This window comes from Tachypleus tridentatus, chromosome 6 (assembly GCF_004210375.1).
Source record: "Tachypleus tridentatus isolate NWPU-2018 chromosome 6, ASM421037v1, whole genome shotgun sequence".
NCBI classification, from domain to species: Eukaryota; Metazoa; Arthropoda; class Merostomata; order Xiphosura; family Limulidae; genus Tachypleus; species Tachypleus tridentatus.
In genome coordinates, this window is record NC_134830.1 from 91,668,616 (window position 1) to 91,684,372 (window position 15,757).

Consider the following 15,757-nt stretch of genomic DNA (forward strand, 5'->3'; position numbering starts at 1 on the left):
GAGCGGTTTTATCAACTTATGATGTTTTCCAAACTGAGCAATGGATGGATTCAAAGACTTGTTCTGAAGTTTCGACACGTATAGTGTAAGTTTCAAAGTAAGATCGCAAGGAAATATAGAAAATCAACACAGGAAGAAAGCTTCTTACTTGTAAATAGACCACTTGAGGTTTTTTATGTTAACAAAACATTATAAAAAAATAAAACACTAAGTTAAGTATCAATGATTGTTTTCTTACCAGCACTAAACACAGGTGGGCATAGCACAGATAAACCATCATGTAACTTTGTGCTTATTAACAAAAACAAACTTGCGAATACGAGAAAAAGAACAAACTTTCAAAATTTGTATCTGTGCTGTGCTTACGTTAGGTATTTAACCCGGAATTTTATATTATAAGCTATCAGACTTTTCAAAAGTAACCGATGTGCATTGAACTTAAAAACAATTGATAAGAAAAAAATACTGTGTTAATATTAAATAAATCGAGAAGGAAACTTGCTTAATTCTACATATAATAATCGAGTTTAAAGGTTTCCTATACGTTGAAGTATTAAAGAAGTTAAAAAAGGTTTTTAAACTTATCAACACTTAATCTTAAGAAATTCTCATGTATAAATTCTAAATAAACATGAAAGAAAACTTGTTAGTGAACCTAAAAACTTCTTATATCTAAGATTGAAATAAAACAAGAAGTTTGGTTAAAACTTATGAATACTTTATTAATCTAGAATAACTTTGTTACAGAAGCACCAAATAAACCAGAAAGGTGAACGTCTTCTTGCATACAAAAGTAAATTTTTAGTATCATGGAAAGTAAAAGTCTCTTAATTAAGCGAATTTCTACAACAAAAATAAAGATGAGATGATATATTGTGTAAATAGTGTTTAAATGTAACATTTCTTATGCATGTTGGCAATGAATAGATAGCAGTAAAGAATATAAAATAATTCTTAAAACTGTTCTATCCGCGCTAAACATCCAAATTTAGTGAAATTATTTTTAGACCTCTTGTTAGATCATCTTTAGACTTAGTAGAGAATATGTCACGTGAAAATTAATCATCTCAAGTTTATTAAAAGCCATTTCAAATGAATCTGGATTTTGGTTAACACACGTAATGAAATTTATTTAAATATAGCTTTTTCATTTAAATTACTTATTAAAGGAAATTGTTCTGGAGGAGTTTTTAGGTAGACTAAACATTATTAAATTTGAAGTTTCACAAACTGCATCTGCCTAGATTGGATGTTGTTTAGAACAACAAGAAGTAAAACACTAGTAAAGAATGTTTGACTTTATATGCATTTAAATAATCGAGAACAGTTGTCACTTTATGACTTTAAATTTTGCTTTGATAAAAAAAAAAAGTGACATGAAACTCTTGCCTATGCTAAAAATCAGTGGTTAACATACATTAAAACGGGGTTTCAATCAGTTTTATGCTCTCAGAATAATTACCTCAGGATTTCACACTTTTAGAATATTCATTCAGCTTTTCAGAATGTTACTGATTTGTTTCACCACTGCGGCTTACTTGATGTCAATCTCGGACGAGTGAGTCTCCGATTTTTTTTGTTACGTACGTTATATACTGCGATTTCAAATAGCCGGAAATGTTAATTTTACTTTAAAAGTCAATTAAATGTCGATATGTATTAAATTTACGACATTTGCCAACATGATTGATACACAGTTTTCTTTCTTAACGCAAATATATTTTAATATGCAAAGAACAGTACAGTTTATAATGGTAGTTATTACAAATAATGATTTATATATATATACAAACATTATACAAATTCACAAACAATATTTGGTCACCTATTTGGTCTGGAACTGAATATTCTATTGAAGTTCAGTCTACGACAAGGGAATTAACTTTGAGTTGATATTCTTATACTTCTCTTGACCGAAAAGCTAGCTAGTTTTATTCTTGGTTGGCCTCAGGAAGTTTATAAGCTTATTTTTTACCGAGGAAAATATCTAATTTCTTCATAAAAATAACAAAGCCAAAGTAATTTACTAAATTGGGCAATTTCTAATGTTCTAAATCTATAAACATTTCTGTTCAAATATCTGTAGTCTTCTAATTAGTAACGTTTAACACAGTAATTGCTTCCGAGGTTTATAGTATACTAACTGAAGCAAACCAAGAATATATAAATGTCTCATTGCGCGTCGATTTATAAACTTTTAGGGTGACGTTCTCAAAAGTTCAGTGGGAAAGAATATTCAAAGATATGCTAGTACTTTTGTAAAACATATCTTGTTGATTCTTACTGTCGATAATCTACAAATTTAAAGAACAGGCGGGACTTGCGCAACACACATTTAACAATATACGTTACATGCATTAACCTGAAACAAACGTTGATGTGGAAATAATGTATAACTAAATTTGTTAAACCTCCCTACTTATAGAATCAAAAATTGGCATAAGATGCCATATATATATATATACAAATACATTATGAATATACATTAAATATAATAAATTGTCAAATAATTATACAAGTCCAAAAATTACGATGGTATATAATATGATCAATATAAATAACCGTATGATAATAAAATTACATAGCACGTAAAAGCGCTTAAACACTATTGTTATCCATATTAGCTTAACACAATCAATAATCACATTACTGAGGTGTTCTTCATAAAAGTAACAGGAATTTTCTTATTAGGTTTCCAGCCAACTGACATGTATGACAAGTTCACACAAAACTGAGAAACATCTTGCCTAACTTTTGAATAAAAGTAATGTCTTATTATTTTGTCACATGTCTTGTTCAAACCTAAGTGACCTACCATGGGAATGCTCATGAACAACTTTTAATATTTTCGAATGATATTCTTTTGGAACAATAATTTGATAAACTACGGCGCTGTCCCCTCAAGCTGGTATTTAGTGGTCTCTATTTTTTTCATGAGTACATCATTTTTGCAAAAGTAACCATAGGAAACTTTCTCTAGTTTATTCTTTGGGAGTGCATATTTAAATAGTATTGAGATCTGCGGATCATTTTCTTGTTTAACTCAATCAGATCCCTTACGTTCATCATTGTCACTCACCAAATCATTCACAAGATCCATGTTGAATCCAAAAATTGCCTGTGACAAGTCTATAATGTTCTCTCCTGAATACCTAACTATCGTTTCTTTTTATCTTACTTTCTCAGCCTGGGCTCGAGTCACAGCACACGAGGAAAACACGTCTGACGTCTTCTCAACAACATTATCCTGAGATGAAACAGCCATTTTAGATTCGGCAGTAGCTCTTACCTCAGACAAATTGCTTCCCAACAATAATGATACACCATGAATTGGCAGAGTATATGTTATTCTAACCACAACTGATCTCGATACTAGGTCTGATGTTAAATAAATGTTATGAAGAGAAACATTAACAAAGCCACCCTCAACACTCTGAGTAATAACAGACTCACCAGTGACAGAACTTGAATCTAAAGATTGAGTCGCCCCAGTATCACATCAAGTACGTATGGGTAAAGGATTAGCACTTTCATTTTTCAAAGACACAGAAACAACAGACAAAAAGGTCCAAATTGCTCTTTAACTACATTAGTTTTTTTATCAGCAGTCAAATAAACAATATTGAGTTATTTGGTGAAAGCATGTCCATATGTGGATACCAACGCAGTAGAACTGGCCTCCTTTTCTTTTTTAAACTCCAACAATCAGACATAACATGACCAGGTTTTTCTAAAAAAAAAGGGGGACAGGCTTTGATGATCTGGATGAAGTTTTATGCTGAATGTCATAAGATTTCAAACTAAAGAAGATGGATTTGTTTATAAAAATCATCAACTATAGTGGACTGATCAGGTACAGGTTTCTGCTGAGCTGGCAGCAATTTCATTTTTATGAAGAGTGGTTTTATGTGTTAAAATGTAATAATCGGAAAAACAGCTGTTTACTCTAGTCTTTCAACTTTCTTTCATCCAAATGAGTTTTGATATCATCACTTGTACAGCTTTTAAATCCCTCAATTAGTCATAATTGTCTTAATTTGTCGAAACTGTTGCCAATGAACCTCTTTTTCGTGGGAGGATACCATATAAGTTTTATTATCTTGCTTATGATAATCTCAAAACTTTTGGCTATAAGGCTCCGATACTAACTCGTATCCTTTGAGAACATCTGCTTTAACCTTATCATAATTGGTGCAATTTTCTAGAGAGAGAGCGACATAAACTTCTTGTCTAATTGAGGAAGGAAAACCTTGATAATCAGACATGGTCAGATCTTGAATGATTGGAATTTTAAATTAGAACTAAGCATGTCTTTGATTCAGATCTCGGATACAAGCTTCCAATTTATTATGTTACACGTTATAATTTATCCTCTACGAATCTCCTGTGTATTGATACACAAGATTGATAGACACAATTTTATTTCTTAACACAAATATATTTTAACATACAAACAACAGTACAATTTGTAATAACAATTATTACAAATAATGGTTTATGTACAAAAATTTTATAAACCCTAAAACAATATTGAGTCTCCTATGTGGTCTGGAACTGAATATTTTATCGACGGTCCAAGTCCACGACGAACGAATTAATCCTGAAATGATTTGTTACACTTCTCTTCAAGGTAACGCTAGCTATATTATTGGTTGACCTCACACGGTTTATGAGCTCACTTTTTACCAGGCATCTAATGTCCTCGAAGAAATTCTAACGTCCGAAGTTAATTCCCTGAAGTTGAACGGTTTATAATGTTTGAAATCTATAAACGTTCATATCTGTAGTTTTCCGATTAATAAGCTTTTATCAAAGTTATAGCTTCCGAGGCTTATAGTATACTAACTGTAGCGACCTAACATTATCCTTTTGTCTTCCCGAGTCTTGCGATGGCTAGGTTTTATAATCATTAGTCGATATTTTCGAAAATTCCCTTGACAACAATATTCGAAGACACATTAGTGTTTTCGTAAACATATATTGTTTATTTTTACTGTCTAGAATCTTCTACAAATGTAGAAAATAGGTGAGAATTGCACCATACACATTTAGCAGTATACGTTACGTGCATTAAACTGAAAGAAACGTAGTTATTGAAATGAATGTATTAAAGTAAATCGGCTACACCGATTTCACATCATTAGAATATTCCGTTATTGAGAAGTTTTCTACTTTCTTACACCACTCCGGTTTACCTGGATAGTAAAGTTTCATACAATAGGGTACTAGAAATCTGCCAACAATCAAAATTTTAAATAATTTAACGTTAGTGATGTGTTACATTGAATTTATTACAGGAAGTATAAAATACTTATTTTACTCTAACCTGTAAACATGTAAGGTAAAAGTTAAAATAACAACTGATTCAAAACAAAAAACTGAAATACTAAATTATATCAATACGAAAGCACACCATATAAGAGTAGACAAGAAACTCATATTAATGAACAAATAAAGATACAAAATAAAGTATCCTTATCATCATGAAAACAGGGGAAGGGGTGAATAGGATTATGACAACGTTTTGGTGATAATAGAATTTTGCTTTTCTTATACGAAGTATGGGAAAAAAGAATCTAAATACATATCTAAAGTGTGAAACCTTGCTGTAAATCACAAATTAACTTTACCGTGTGCCACTTGCACGGCAAATTTAGGTTTAAAACTAAAATATTATTGAACTTAGTTTGTGAAGCTGCATATATATACACTAATTCACCAGACACCTACGTGGTGTCAACACTTTATTTACAATTTACACATTATTCACCTCACAGAAACACCATCACTAAAAGAAAATTACTGAAAATCGAAGAATATCTCTTCTTAGCTAAATAATATGGAAAACTAACTTAGACAGACTATACTGAACAACATAAACAAAGTACTAACAAGATATTTTGGCGCTGACAAACTTGTCATAATTATTCTTGAAACAATCAAAATAAGTAACAAACCATTAATAGTATCCAAGAACCAGAAATAAAGATACAATGGCAACATTTGGCTGGTCTTTTAGTACTCTAGCATAACGCAACGAACGTTAATTACATTGTACCATTTAGTTCAGATTTTATTAAGTATTGTAAGTTTTAAAATAGAAATACATTTATAAATCACATCATCTTTATGAGAACATCATAGATGTCATCACATAGAATAATAGAATGTCATTCACATACAATATCTTCTCCTTGAAAACACACAGATGTAATCAGATAGGTAATACCAAGCAATTCACATATAATACACCCTCTTTGAAAACATTATAACATGTGTCATCAGATAATATAAAAATACAAAATATGTAATATATTATACGTCTTCCAGTATATAATGAATATTTATGTTGAGCACAATTTTCTCTACAACCGCTTTTGAAAGTTTCTCCTGAAGTTATACAATATCTGAATTGATAAAGTCACATTTAAAGTAACCAGAGGAAATATTTATAAATAAAAAATTCGATATACCTAGAGATTAAGTTGTTCAACAAGTGATGTAAGATCCGCTGTATCTTCTAGTTTTCTCTTTCTATTCTCTGAAATGATATTAAAGTATTCTGCCAGAAATGAAATACTGAAAGTAATTTTAAATTTAGAACGCTCTACTTCCTCTACCTGTCTCTACATCATCTTTCCTTTCTCTCATGTACAGGGATTAAAAGACATAATTTAAGTTGTTTCTTCTTTGGTAGCATACTTCTTACTGTTGCCAGAAGCTTCACTACTAGATTTATAGAGAAGGTCGTTTAACAGTTCTCCTTTAAACAAGCTACTGCATTCTTTAATCAGGTTCTACAAACATAATCACCGTTTTTGTTGTTTTCTTTGTGGCATAGTAAGAACAAAGCCATGAATATATCAATATAATTACCGAGGATAAATTTCAGTGGCTTCTTGTTTGTTTATTTTAGAGCAGAGCCGCACTGTACTATCACTGATTTCTCAGTCCTAATCAAGAAAAATATCAGCAGCAAGCCACACCTCCTAGTTATAATGAATTAAGAGCCTTAACTTTGCGTAATTTGAAGCGCAGTTGACAACAGTGAACCTCAAATTACGCTAAGGTGAGATATATTACAAATCCGAAATATCAAAAGAATAAGAATATTTCATAAATTTCACTGTATTACTTATTGTTATAAAAAGTTGTAACAGTTTAATTTTTAAAAAAATACATATACATGAAAAGTGAATTTAAAAAGAGAAAACCTTCACTACACGAATGGAAACATTTTTGACTAAGCCAACGTTTAGTCTGTGCACTTACTTGGTAACATCACCCATTACTCATGTAAATTTCAACGTTTAAGGGCAACAAAGGCACATGAAAGACAAACGAATTAAGTTAGGGCACAAACTGTGCTTTAGTAAAAGGTTTAAAAATACATTTTAAAGAGATATCTCCAGAATAACTCACAAAATGGTATGGATAAAAGATCTGAAGGTTTAAATCTCAATTCACAAACATCACATGAGGAAGAAAGAAGAAAAACAAGATATGGATACACATGACACAGTATTCCACATATAATACTACCATTCACCTTCTGCAGTGTTGTGGGAATATAGCTTCCTCTAATATATAATAATTATAAAATAAAAGCGACACTAAAACCGAAAATGCAATACAAAGAAATAAAGCAGTTTCTCGCATAAATCAATTTGAAATTTCAGAAAAAACAAAAACGGAGACAACACCTCTTAAAATGCGTGCTCGCAGTTTTTAAAATTGCAGTCACAGATGACACATGGAAAGCAGTTATAAAAACTAAGGTTGTAGTGAAAAAAATCTGACAGTAAAAAAGAGCATTCACAAAATAATGTTGCTACGAACTAGACTATTGTATGTTTGTTTTTAACTTCATATTTTCAAGGATATGGGACAAGTATGGTCAGGTTTTTAGGATACTTGACTTAACAGTCTGTGGGTCGCGGACTGGAGCCACCGTCTCACCAAAAGTGCTCGCCCGTTCAGCTGTGAGGGCGTTATAACGTGAATGTCAATTCTACCATTCGTTGATAAAATAATAGTTCAAAAGTTGGCGATAGGTGATGATGACTAGCTACCTTCCTTCTAGTATTTCACTGTTAGATTAGGGATGGTTAGCCCAGTTAGCCCTTCCGAACAAACAAAGATACAAACAAATTCAAGTATATCGTCGTCCTAATCACGTAATATAATGTGTAAGCATGAATAATACGTGATGTTACTAACATTCTTAGCTTCCTATTCATTTATATTTTCTAGCAATACGTTATGGATAGATTTCACTATATTGTAATTCTGTTTGACAGAATAACTTCAATATTGACTAGATGAAGCTTATTCTTGAATTTGTTGAACGTTAGTTAGTAGGTTATTAGTAATGAAAAAAAGAACCACTTATATCGCTGTTATATACTAGTGTGCCCAAGACTCTTCTTCTCTGTCCAATAGGAACATGTGGCTCATAAATGTTGTAATTATATTTATGAGCAAGTTCCCTCGCCCCAAACAACATTTTGTGTAACCGGATTAACACCTGACTTCATCTAAATAAAACTAAAATTTGGGTAGTGCTTCGTGTTAGCCCACACGTTTTGTTGCTAGATGGAGAAGATACAATTCTTGTTTCTTTTATTGTGTTTTTTTCTTATATCAGAGCCACATGGGGCTAATTTCTGTGTTCACCGAGAATAATCGAATCTCTCATTTTAGCTTTCTGAATCCGTAGATTTACCACTGTCCCAGCAGTGGACGTTTTATTCAGAAGTTGTATGGCAGTGATGAAGACGGTATAACTCAGAATTTACCATTCCATAGATCATCTCTTACTATTTTGCTACAAAAGTCAAATTTGTTTATTCACAAGTCAACATACTCGAGGATCCTTCGTCTCATAGGATAGTTCCTATATATAAACCCCAGGTTCTGGGAAAGTACAATACTTCACAACTTTTCATTAATTATTTACATCCAGGTGGTGACTTAGAATCACTACCGTTCTTTCCTAAGGGGCCCGACATGGCCAAGCGTGTTAAGGCGTGCGACTCGTAATCTGAGGGTCGCGTGTTCGCATCCCCGTCGCGCCAAACATGCTCGCCCTTTCAGCCGTGGGGACATTATAATGTAACGGTCAATCCCACTATTTGTTAGTAAAAGAGTAGCCCAAGAGTTGGCTGGCGGTGGGTGGTGATGACTAGCTACCTTCCCTCTAGTCTTACACTACTAAATTAGGGACGGCTAGCACAGATAGTCCTCGAGTAGCTTTGTGCGAAATTAAAAAACAAAGCAAAAAATCTTTCCTATGACTGCTTGGTCTTGGTATGAGAAAACCTCATTTTTAAAGGTGTAAACACCATTCGAGTGAAACGTTGGAAACGGCTAAATGTAGCTTTATTCTTTGCAACGCACTCATAATTAACTGGCTACTGTTAATTACAACAACACCTTTATTTCATCTCTAGGTATTCTACTATAACATTTATTGATGTATCTCACTATCATCTATTTTTGACAGTCTTCGTTCTGTAACTATGAACTACATTGTAGCATCTACATATGTCCTGTCTACCCAGACAGGAATCAAAACCAATCTCCGTTTGGGAAGCTGATACCAAATCAAACCAATTTTGTTAATATACTAACATCTATTGTTTTCACGACTCAGTGTAACAAATTATTTTTTTCTGTCAAAATAATCAAGGACTGTACATTAGATATGATTGTTTTCGTGTAAGATATACTTTACCATTATCTTGGAATATTCATGCTCAAAGAAACTGGGCTCTGGGAAATTTTTATCTAACAGCATGACTCGCTGTGTTGGAATTGTAATGCAGCGTTTATTACCAAGCAACCTTCAGTCTATGCTATAATATTCAAGTTGAAAACAAATCTTGAAGTGTGTGGCTGGAATACCCTTTCAGTGAATGGCGCTGCGTGCCTTTTGGTTTTTATATAACCAATATTTCCTCCTTAATATTTATAAAAATAATTTGTGGTCATAATATTTCTTTAGTTCCGCACGGTCAATCTAAATCTCACCAAGGCGCTTGGTCACAAAAGTGTGTAACAGAAAGAGTGTAACGAATGTAGCACCACGTGGTCCCTACGTTCTTAGCTAATGAAGAGTAGCACTTTGTCACCCATTCTTGTTATATCACATCATCATCTACAAAAGCAGTTTGAGGTCAATTGTTAAAATGAACTTTGACACTTGTTACATGGAAGACAAATAGCAACTCATCTCTCCAGATGTTTCTTTAATGTCAACTAGCAACAAAACAACCTCATTAATCTCTTCTTATCTTCCAGTTCTTACTTTTAGCTTATGCCACAGAATAACAGGACAATTTAAATAATTGAAGCTTTGTTTCATAAGTTTCATAGTTCACGCCAAACTGTCGTACAAAAACACGCTCCACCCTTTGGAGCTATGGTTATATTATAAAGGTGACTGTCAAATTCCAATATTCGATTTCAGTAGTACCAAAAAAGATGGCATGTTGACTACTTGCCTTCACTATGGTCTATCAGTTCAGAATTAATGACTGCTAACTTAGATATCTAAGTAAATATCTAAAACAAAAATTTGAATTTTACAAAATGAACTGTAAAAAGTATGAAACTGGCCTGTTTGGATTTTATAAATGAGACAAGAATAAAAAAAATGTGAAAATATTCCACAGATGAGTAAACGAATAATACCAGTATCATTAGTAAAGGAAAGAAACTCTACGAAAATATTCTTTATCGTCATAAAGTCTGATGACTAAATAGACAACCTGCAGTTGCAGAAAATGGACATCCTTCCCATTGATAACAAATCTTAACCTTTCCTATTAGAATTCTGGGAACTGAGAGTATATAAATTTATAATAACTATACAACTGTTAAATTATGGTGTACTTACCAAATAAGACTTAGAGAGCAAGCACAAGGCTTATGGTCAGTATCACCAAACTTCGTGATAACTTGCAATGCAGGTGAATATTGTGAGATAATTAGTTTGCGATAGGTGTGGTTCACGTATAAAATTCAAAAACAGAAAATTGCTGCTGATTTAAAGAGATTTTAAAGATATTTTTCAAAATATCTTAACAAAACTCTAACCTCGTGCTGAAATTGTGAAACGACACAATATTTAATAAGAAGATTCAGTTTACTTCCACAAACCCAGTTTTATCATGTTACAATATAAATTTAAGGATACCAAATAATAAGTAAGAGATTTTATACATTTTTTTGTGTGATATTTCTTATCTTTGTTATTCATACCGCTCTTATTACGATTTAAAACCCTTTGAACTTTAAAGCAAGTTTTGAAGCTTTCAGAAAACGTTACCAAATTTAACAACAAATCTTAGGTATTAACTGCATTTTAATGTTGAAGTTTTCTTTCACAGTATTTTGATACATTAGTTAAAAACTTGGTATCTTACAACAACTTTTTCTTTTAAATTTCGAGAATTAATTGCAAAATTCAGAAACTAGTTGACACTTTCAATCTTTCCAGTTTACAAGGCATTTTGAATTGTTTAGCATGATGTCAGAATTATATTCTATTGTGATTTTTAATACTGTTTTTAATTACTGTTCTGATCACGACTACTGTTCTGAACACAAAGCTACACAAATGGCTATTTGTGCTCTGCCCACCACACCACTACAGGTGTCACAACCCGGTTTCTTGCATTGTAAGTCCCCAGCCATACGGCTGTGCCACTGAGGGCGCTTTTAGACGAAATGCGCCAGCATAAGATAAATGAAACTAATCTATGTTTATTATACTTTACTACCACGTATACGATTTTGTTCGAAACTTTGGTACATTGACCAAACAATAAATTTTTGAGTGGTTGGATCATGAATGGATAACGCATCTTCAAATTCAGAAATCCACCTATATGCTTAATGACGTGAAGTATGTGAATTTCAATGACATTATAAAGCTCATTGATTGATACGAAACAAATGTCCTGCGTCATAATCTAAACACAGCTGAATCAAAGCAACATAACATGTTCTAAAATATGAATCTTCGGGTGTTACTCTGATAAGTAGTTATTAGTGGAGTTTGAAATAAAAAGTAGCAAATAGCTGAAAAGGAGAAACGAAAGATCGAACACTACAGCCTTGCTGTAAATCTTTTTTTTCTGGAAACTACAGCTTTTAACGACTTGATTTTGTTAATTAAGCGATTATTCTGAAACAATTTGGTTTAGAAGTTTATAAAATATGATATTTTCAGTTCTTAAACATTTCGAAAGAAAAAACTCTACGGTTTACATTTGTTTCAAGATGTAACTGTTAAAAGAAGTTTTGAGATAAAGATTCGTAAAATGTTTATAAATATATAATTGGAAAAATAAACTCTTAAGATATATTTAACTAAATTACACTCACATAGTTCTGACTACTTAGAATATGAAATCTGTAATATGGACGATCTTAATTTAAAGCTGATACACCTGATGAATGTAACCATTCAGCAGTATATCAAAAGCGTCAAGATATGGTTGTGACAACTTACAAACCTACTGGTCTCTAGCGTTTAAGCCAAAGGATGAGTGTAATGAGTTTTACAAAAATGTGAGACAGAATAAACATAAATCAATAAGATTTTATGTGTGCACAGCAAAAAAACAACAACAAAATCGGCACTTCAAACATTGACATTTGAAACAAGGTTCTTAAAAGTAAATAAGTTTTTACTTTGACGGAATAGGTGTGTAACATCAATATGTATACATATAACAACAGAGCTGATTTACATCGTGCATCATGATATAGTGGCATGTGTGCGTTTAAACGAAATAAAAAGTTTGGTTCTGACCCAAATTTCAATTATTCAGACTGAGGGAAATCTAAGCATAAACTTAAAGTTATATTTTAGGATTATTAACAATACGACATATCTTTGTAACTTTAGAGTTTCATCATTCATAACACTGATTATGACTTACAAGGACAACACGTTGATATTTATATCCACTGGCACAAAGGTGAGGTTCAGATTCGAACAGTCCACTGTAGATACATGCGGAAGTTTGGCACAGATGCATCCTTTTGTACAAGGAATACTATGGCCCTGTACCTCTGACAAACTATATATCCATCTGGATGCGATAGAAAATATAATGAAAAATACTATAATGTAAGAATGTACAGACTTGGTTATGGTTATGGTACTCATAATCGGTCAGGGCGATGTTCTTGTAATTAACGGACTAAGCACACGAATGTTTGGAACTACAGCTCACATGCTGACGTCACCCTTTCACGTTTAGACGAGAATGTTGCGACTATGGCACGTGCAGACAGACACTAAGTGCCCGTTAGATGAGAACATCGCTGCATCTTGTTCGCACTGCCATCTGGTAGACCAACACTTCTTAATCACAAGAGCAGCTCGAGTAAGACTTGTTTATTTCACAAGGCACGCGCGTCTTGAATGTGGTTTCGCGGCACATGTTAGTTAGTATATTGCCATTTTGTACACCACTGCACAGCTTCTGAAAAAATACGAATGGTGCCGCCTACGTTTGGCAACAAAACGCGTGGGCTAACATAGAACGCTACCCAGACTCCAGTTTTACTTCGATGATGTAAAATAGTAACCTGGTTACATAAAATGTTGCTTGAAGCGAGGGAACTTGTTCAAAAATTAATTCTAACATTTGTGAGCCACTTATCCCTATGGAACAGAGAATACACATTAAAAATACACAATCGTTCAATAATGTATAATAGTCATATAGATGACCTGTGTTACCGTTAATAATAACCTAGAAACTGACATTCAATAAGTTCAGGACTTATTACCCCAGCTGGTTGATGTGTTTATACATAACTTATTCAAATAAAATGAATGCTTCATTTCTGTGTCGGACCCGGCATGGCTACGTGATTTAAGGGTCTCTTTGTTTTAACTATAAACCTTCGAGTTAGTACCTGTGTTCTCCATTCACCCACTGCGTCCTTACTTCAAATAAATATTTCAGGTAGCAGCAGATTGTATTAGTCGAAACTCCAAAGGCTAAGCCGAAACAACTCACTCGGCCAACCTGTAAGTCAGCCAACGACCACGTTAAATAAAGCACTCAAATGACGACTTAGAATTCGATATAAAAGAACATTATGATGTCTGAACAGATCAAGACAGAGTTGTTGATCTCTCCAGATATGCTTAAAAAAATACAAAAGTGCTATTCAGTTTCAGTTAATCGTCCGTGAAAAACCATCGTTGTAATATTGGTAAAAGCGTAATATTTTAACTTAATTCTATAAAAAAAAAAACGAGTTGAGTCGATTATAAAAACAAATTACAGAACAGTGTACAGAATTACTCTAGACTTCTCTATCTAAAAGTATTGGTTATATTAAAGTGTAAGTGATGCGGTGATTACTAAATTAACTTAATCCTTCTCGTATCTTTTGCTTCATTTCATTTCTTTCTTTAAGTGACATTTATTAATCTTATTTAAGTAAATATACGCAAGGAGTTAATAAAAAGAATGTTGACAATAAAATACAGATATCAAGACTTTTTGATCTCAGAGAATACAATTTTTATATTAAGAGAATCGAGATTTTCAGTAGAAATGACCAGAGCATGAAATAAAAGAAAACTATATCATCTTAAAGCTCGGATCGTGAAAATCATGTTGAAAACTAGGACAAAATTGTATCTGTGTAAGCGTTCAGAGCTATCATGAAACTGTATCAGATACATTTCTCATAATTACGAGAACATTATAAATAATTATTTAAGTTCATTAAAAATTAAATGTAAAAACAAACTAATGTTATACAGCTAGACAAAATGTGAAATCATAGGAATACCAAGATATTTGAGCTGTTACGACGATATTCGATTTGAGAAATGCACTATCAACAAATATATCAACTTCACACGACATCCAAAGACAAGCTATCAAAGCTGAGTCACTGCGTCAGTCATTATTATAAAACAAGATTAATATAAAGTATATTAAAATTTATTATTCGTTTGAAATAAAATAAGCTGGTGGAATCTTGTTTTTGTCATATCTGTGTTACAGTTAAAAAGGAAGAAGACACTATTAAGCCTATATTTCGTGAATATCTGAAACATGACAAAGCTTGTTTCACTCCAAAAACCACTATTGCATTTTCTGGCTAGAAGAAATCAATTTAAAGCACTCCATAAATAAACCTTAATAAAACCGATGTTTAACATTATATATATGTTTTGTTGTCATGCTGCGGCAAAAAAAAAAACGTACAGAATTGTTAGTAGAAAAAAAAAGTTCGAATAAAAACTTTACGTGACGCTTGTTGGACTCTGACAAATTGCTACAGACTTGAAATGTTCCCCAAACACTTTTTAAGTATGCTCTAGATTATGAGGTCGAAACAGGTAAATTTTAAAATTGTAAAGGAAGAGACAGAACACCTAAACTCAATGATACTGGTGTTAAGTATTTTCATTTATGTAGCCTTGTATGACTTAGAAAATGTATTTTAAACTTATTTTTTTACTTTTATGTTACATATTTTAGTTGGATTTAAATTTCAAAAGTTTGATTCAGAACAAGAATACATACAGAGACAAATTTCTGGTAGCATATGTCAAACCTTAATTTAGTATTTGACTTTTATATACCTACATTTTCGAGAATCCACAAAACAAGTACGAATTGTTTAAAACTGATATGATACTTTTTATCAACATATATTTATTTGGACATTTGTCATGTACTATGTGTTATAAGAACATTTGTCATGT

At 32.3% G+C, this 15,757-nt stretch overlaps 1 protein-coding gene across 1 annotated transcript in view; it reads right to left on the minus strand.

Annotated features, from left to right (window-relative positions):
* The window catches only part of LOC143253035 (uncharacterized), a 73,959-nt gene extending 60,535 nt beyond the window's left edge, over positions 1-13,424 (minus strand). Inside the window, exon 1 of the mRNA XM_076506124.1 lies at positions 12,954-13,424. Coding sequence (XP_076362239.1) covers positions 12,954-13,183 — 230 coding nt within the window. The 5' untranslated portion in view covers positions 13,184-13,424. The remainder of the gene's footprint in view (positions 1-12,953) is intronic.
* Between the last annotated feature and the right edge of the window lie 2,333 nt (positions 13,425-15,757).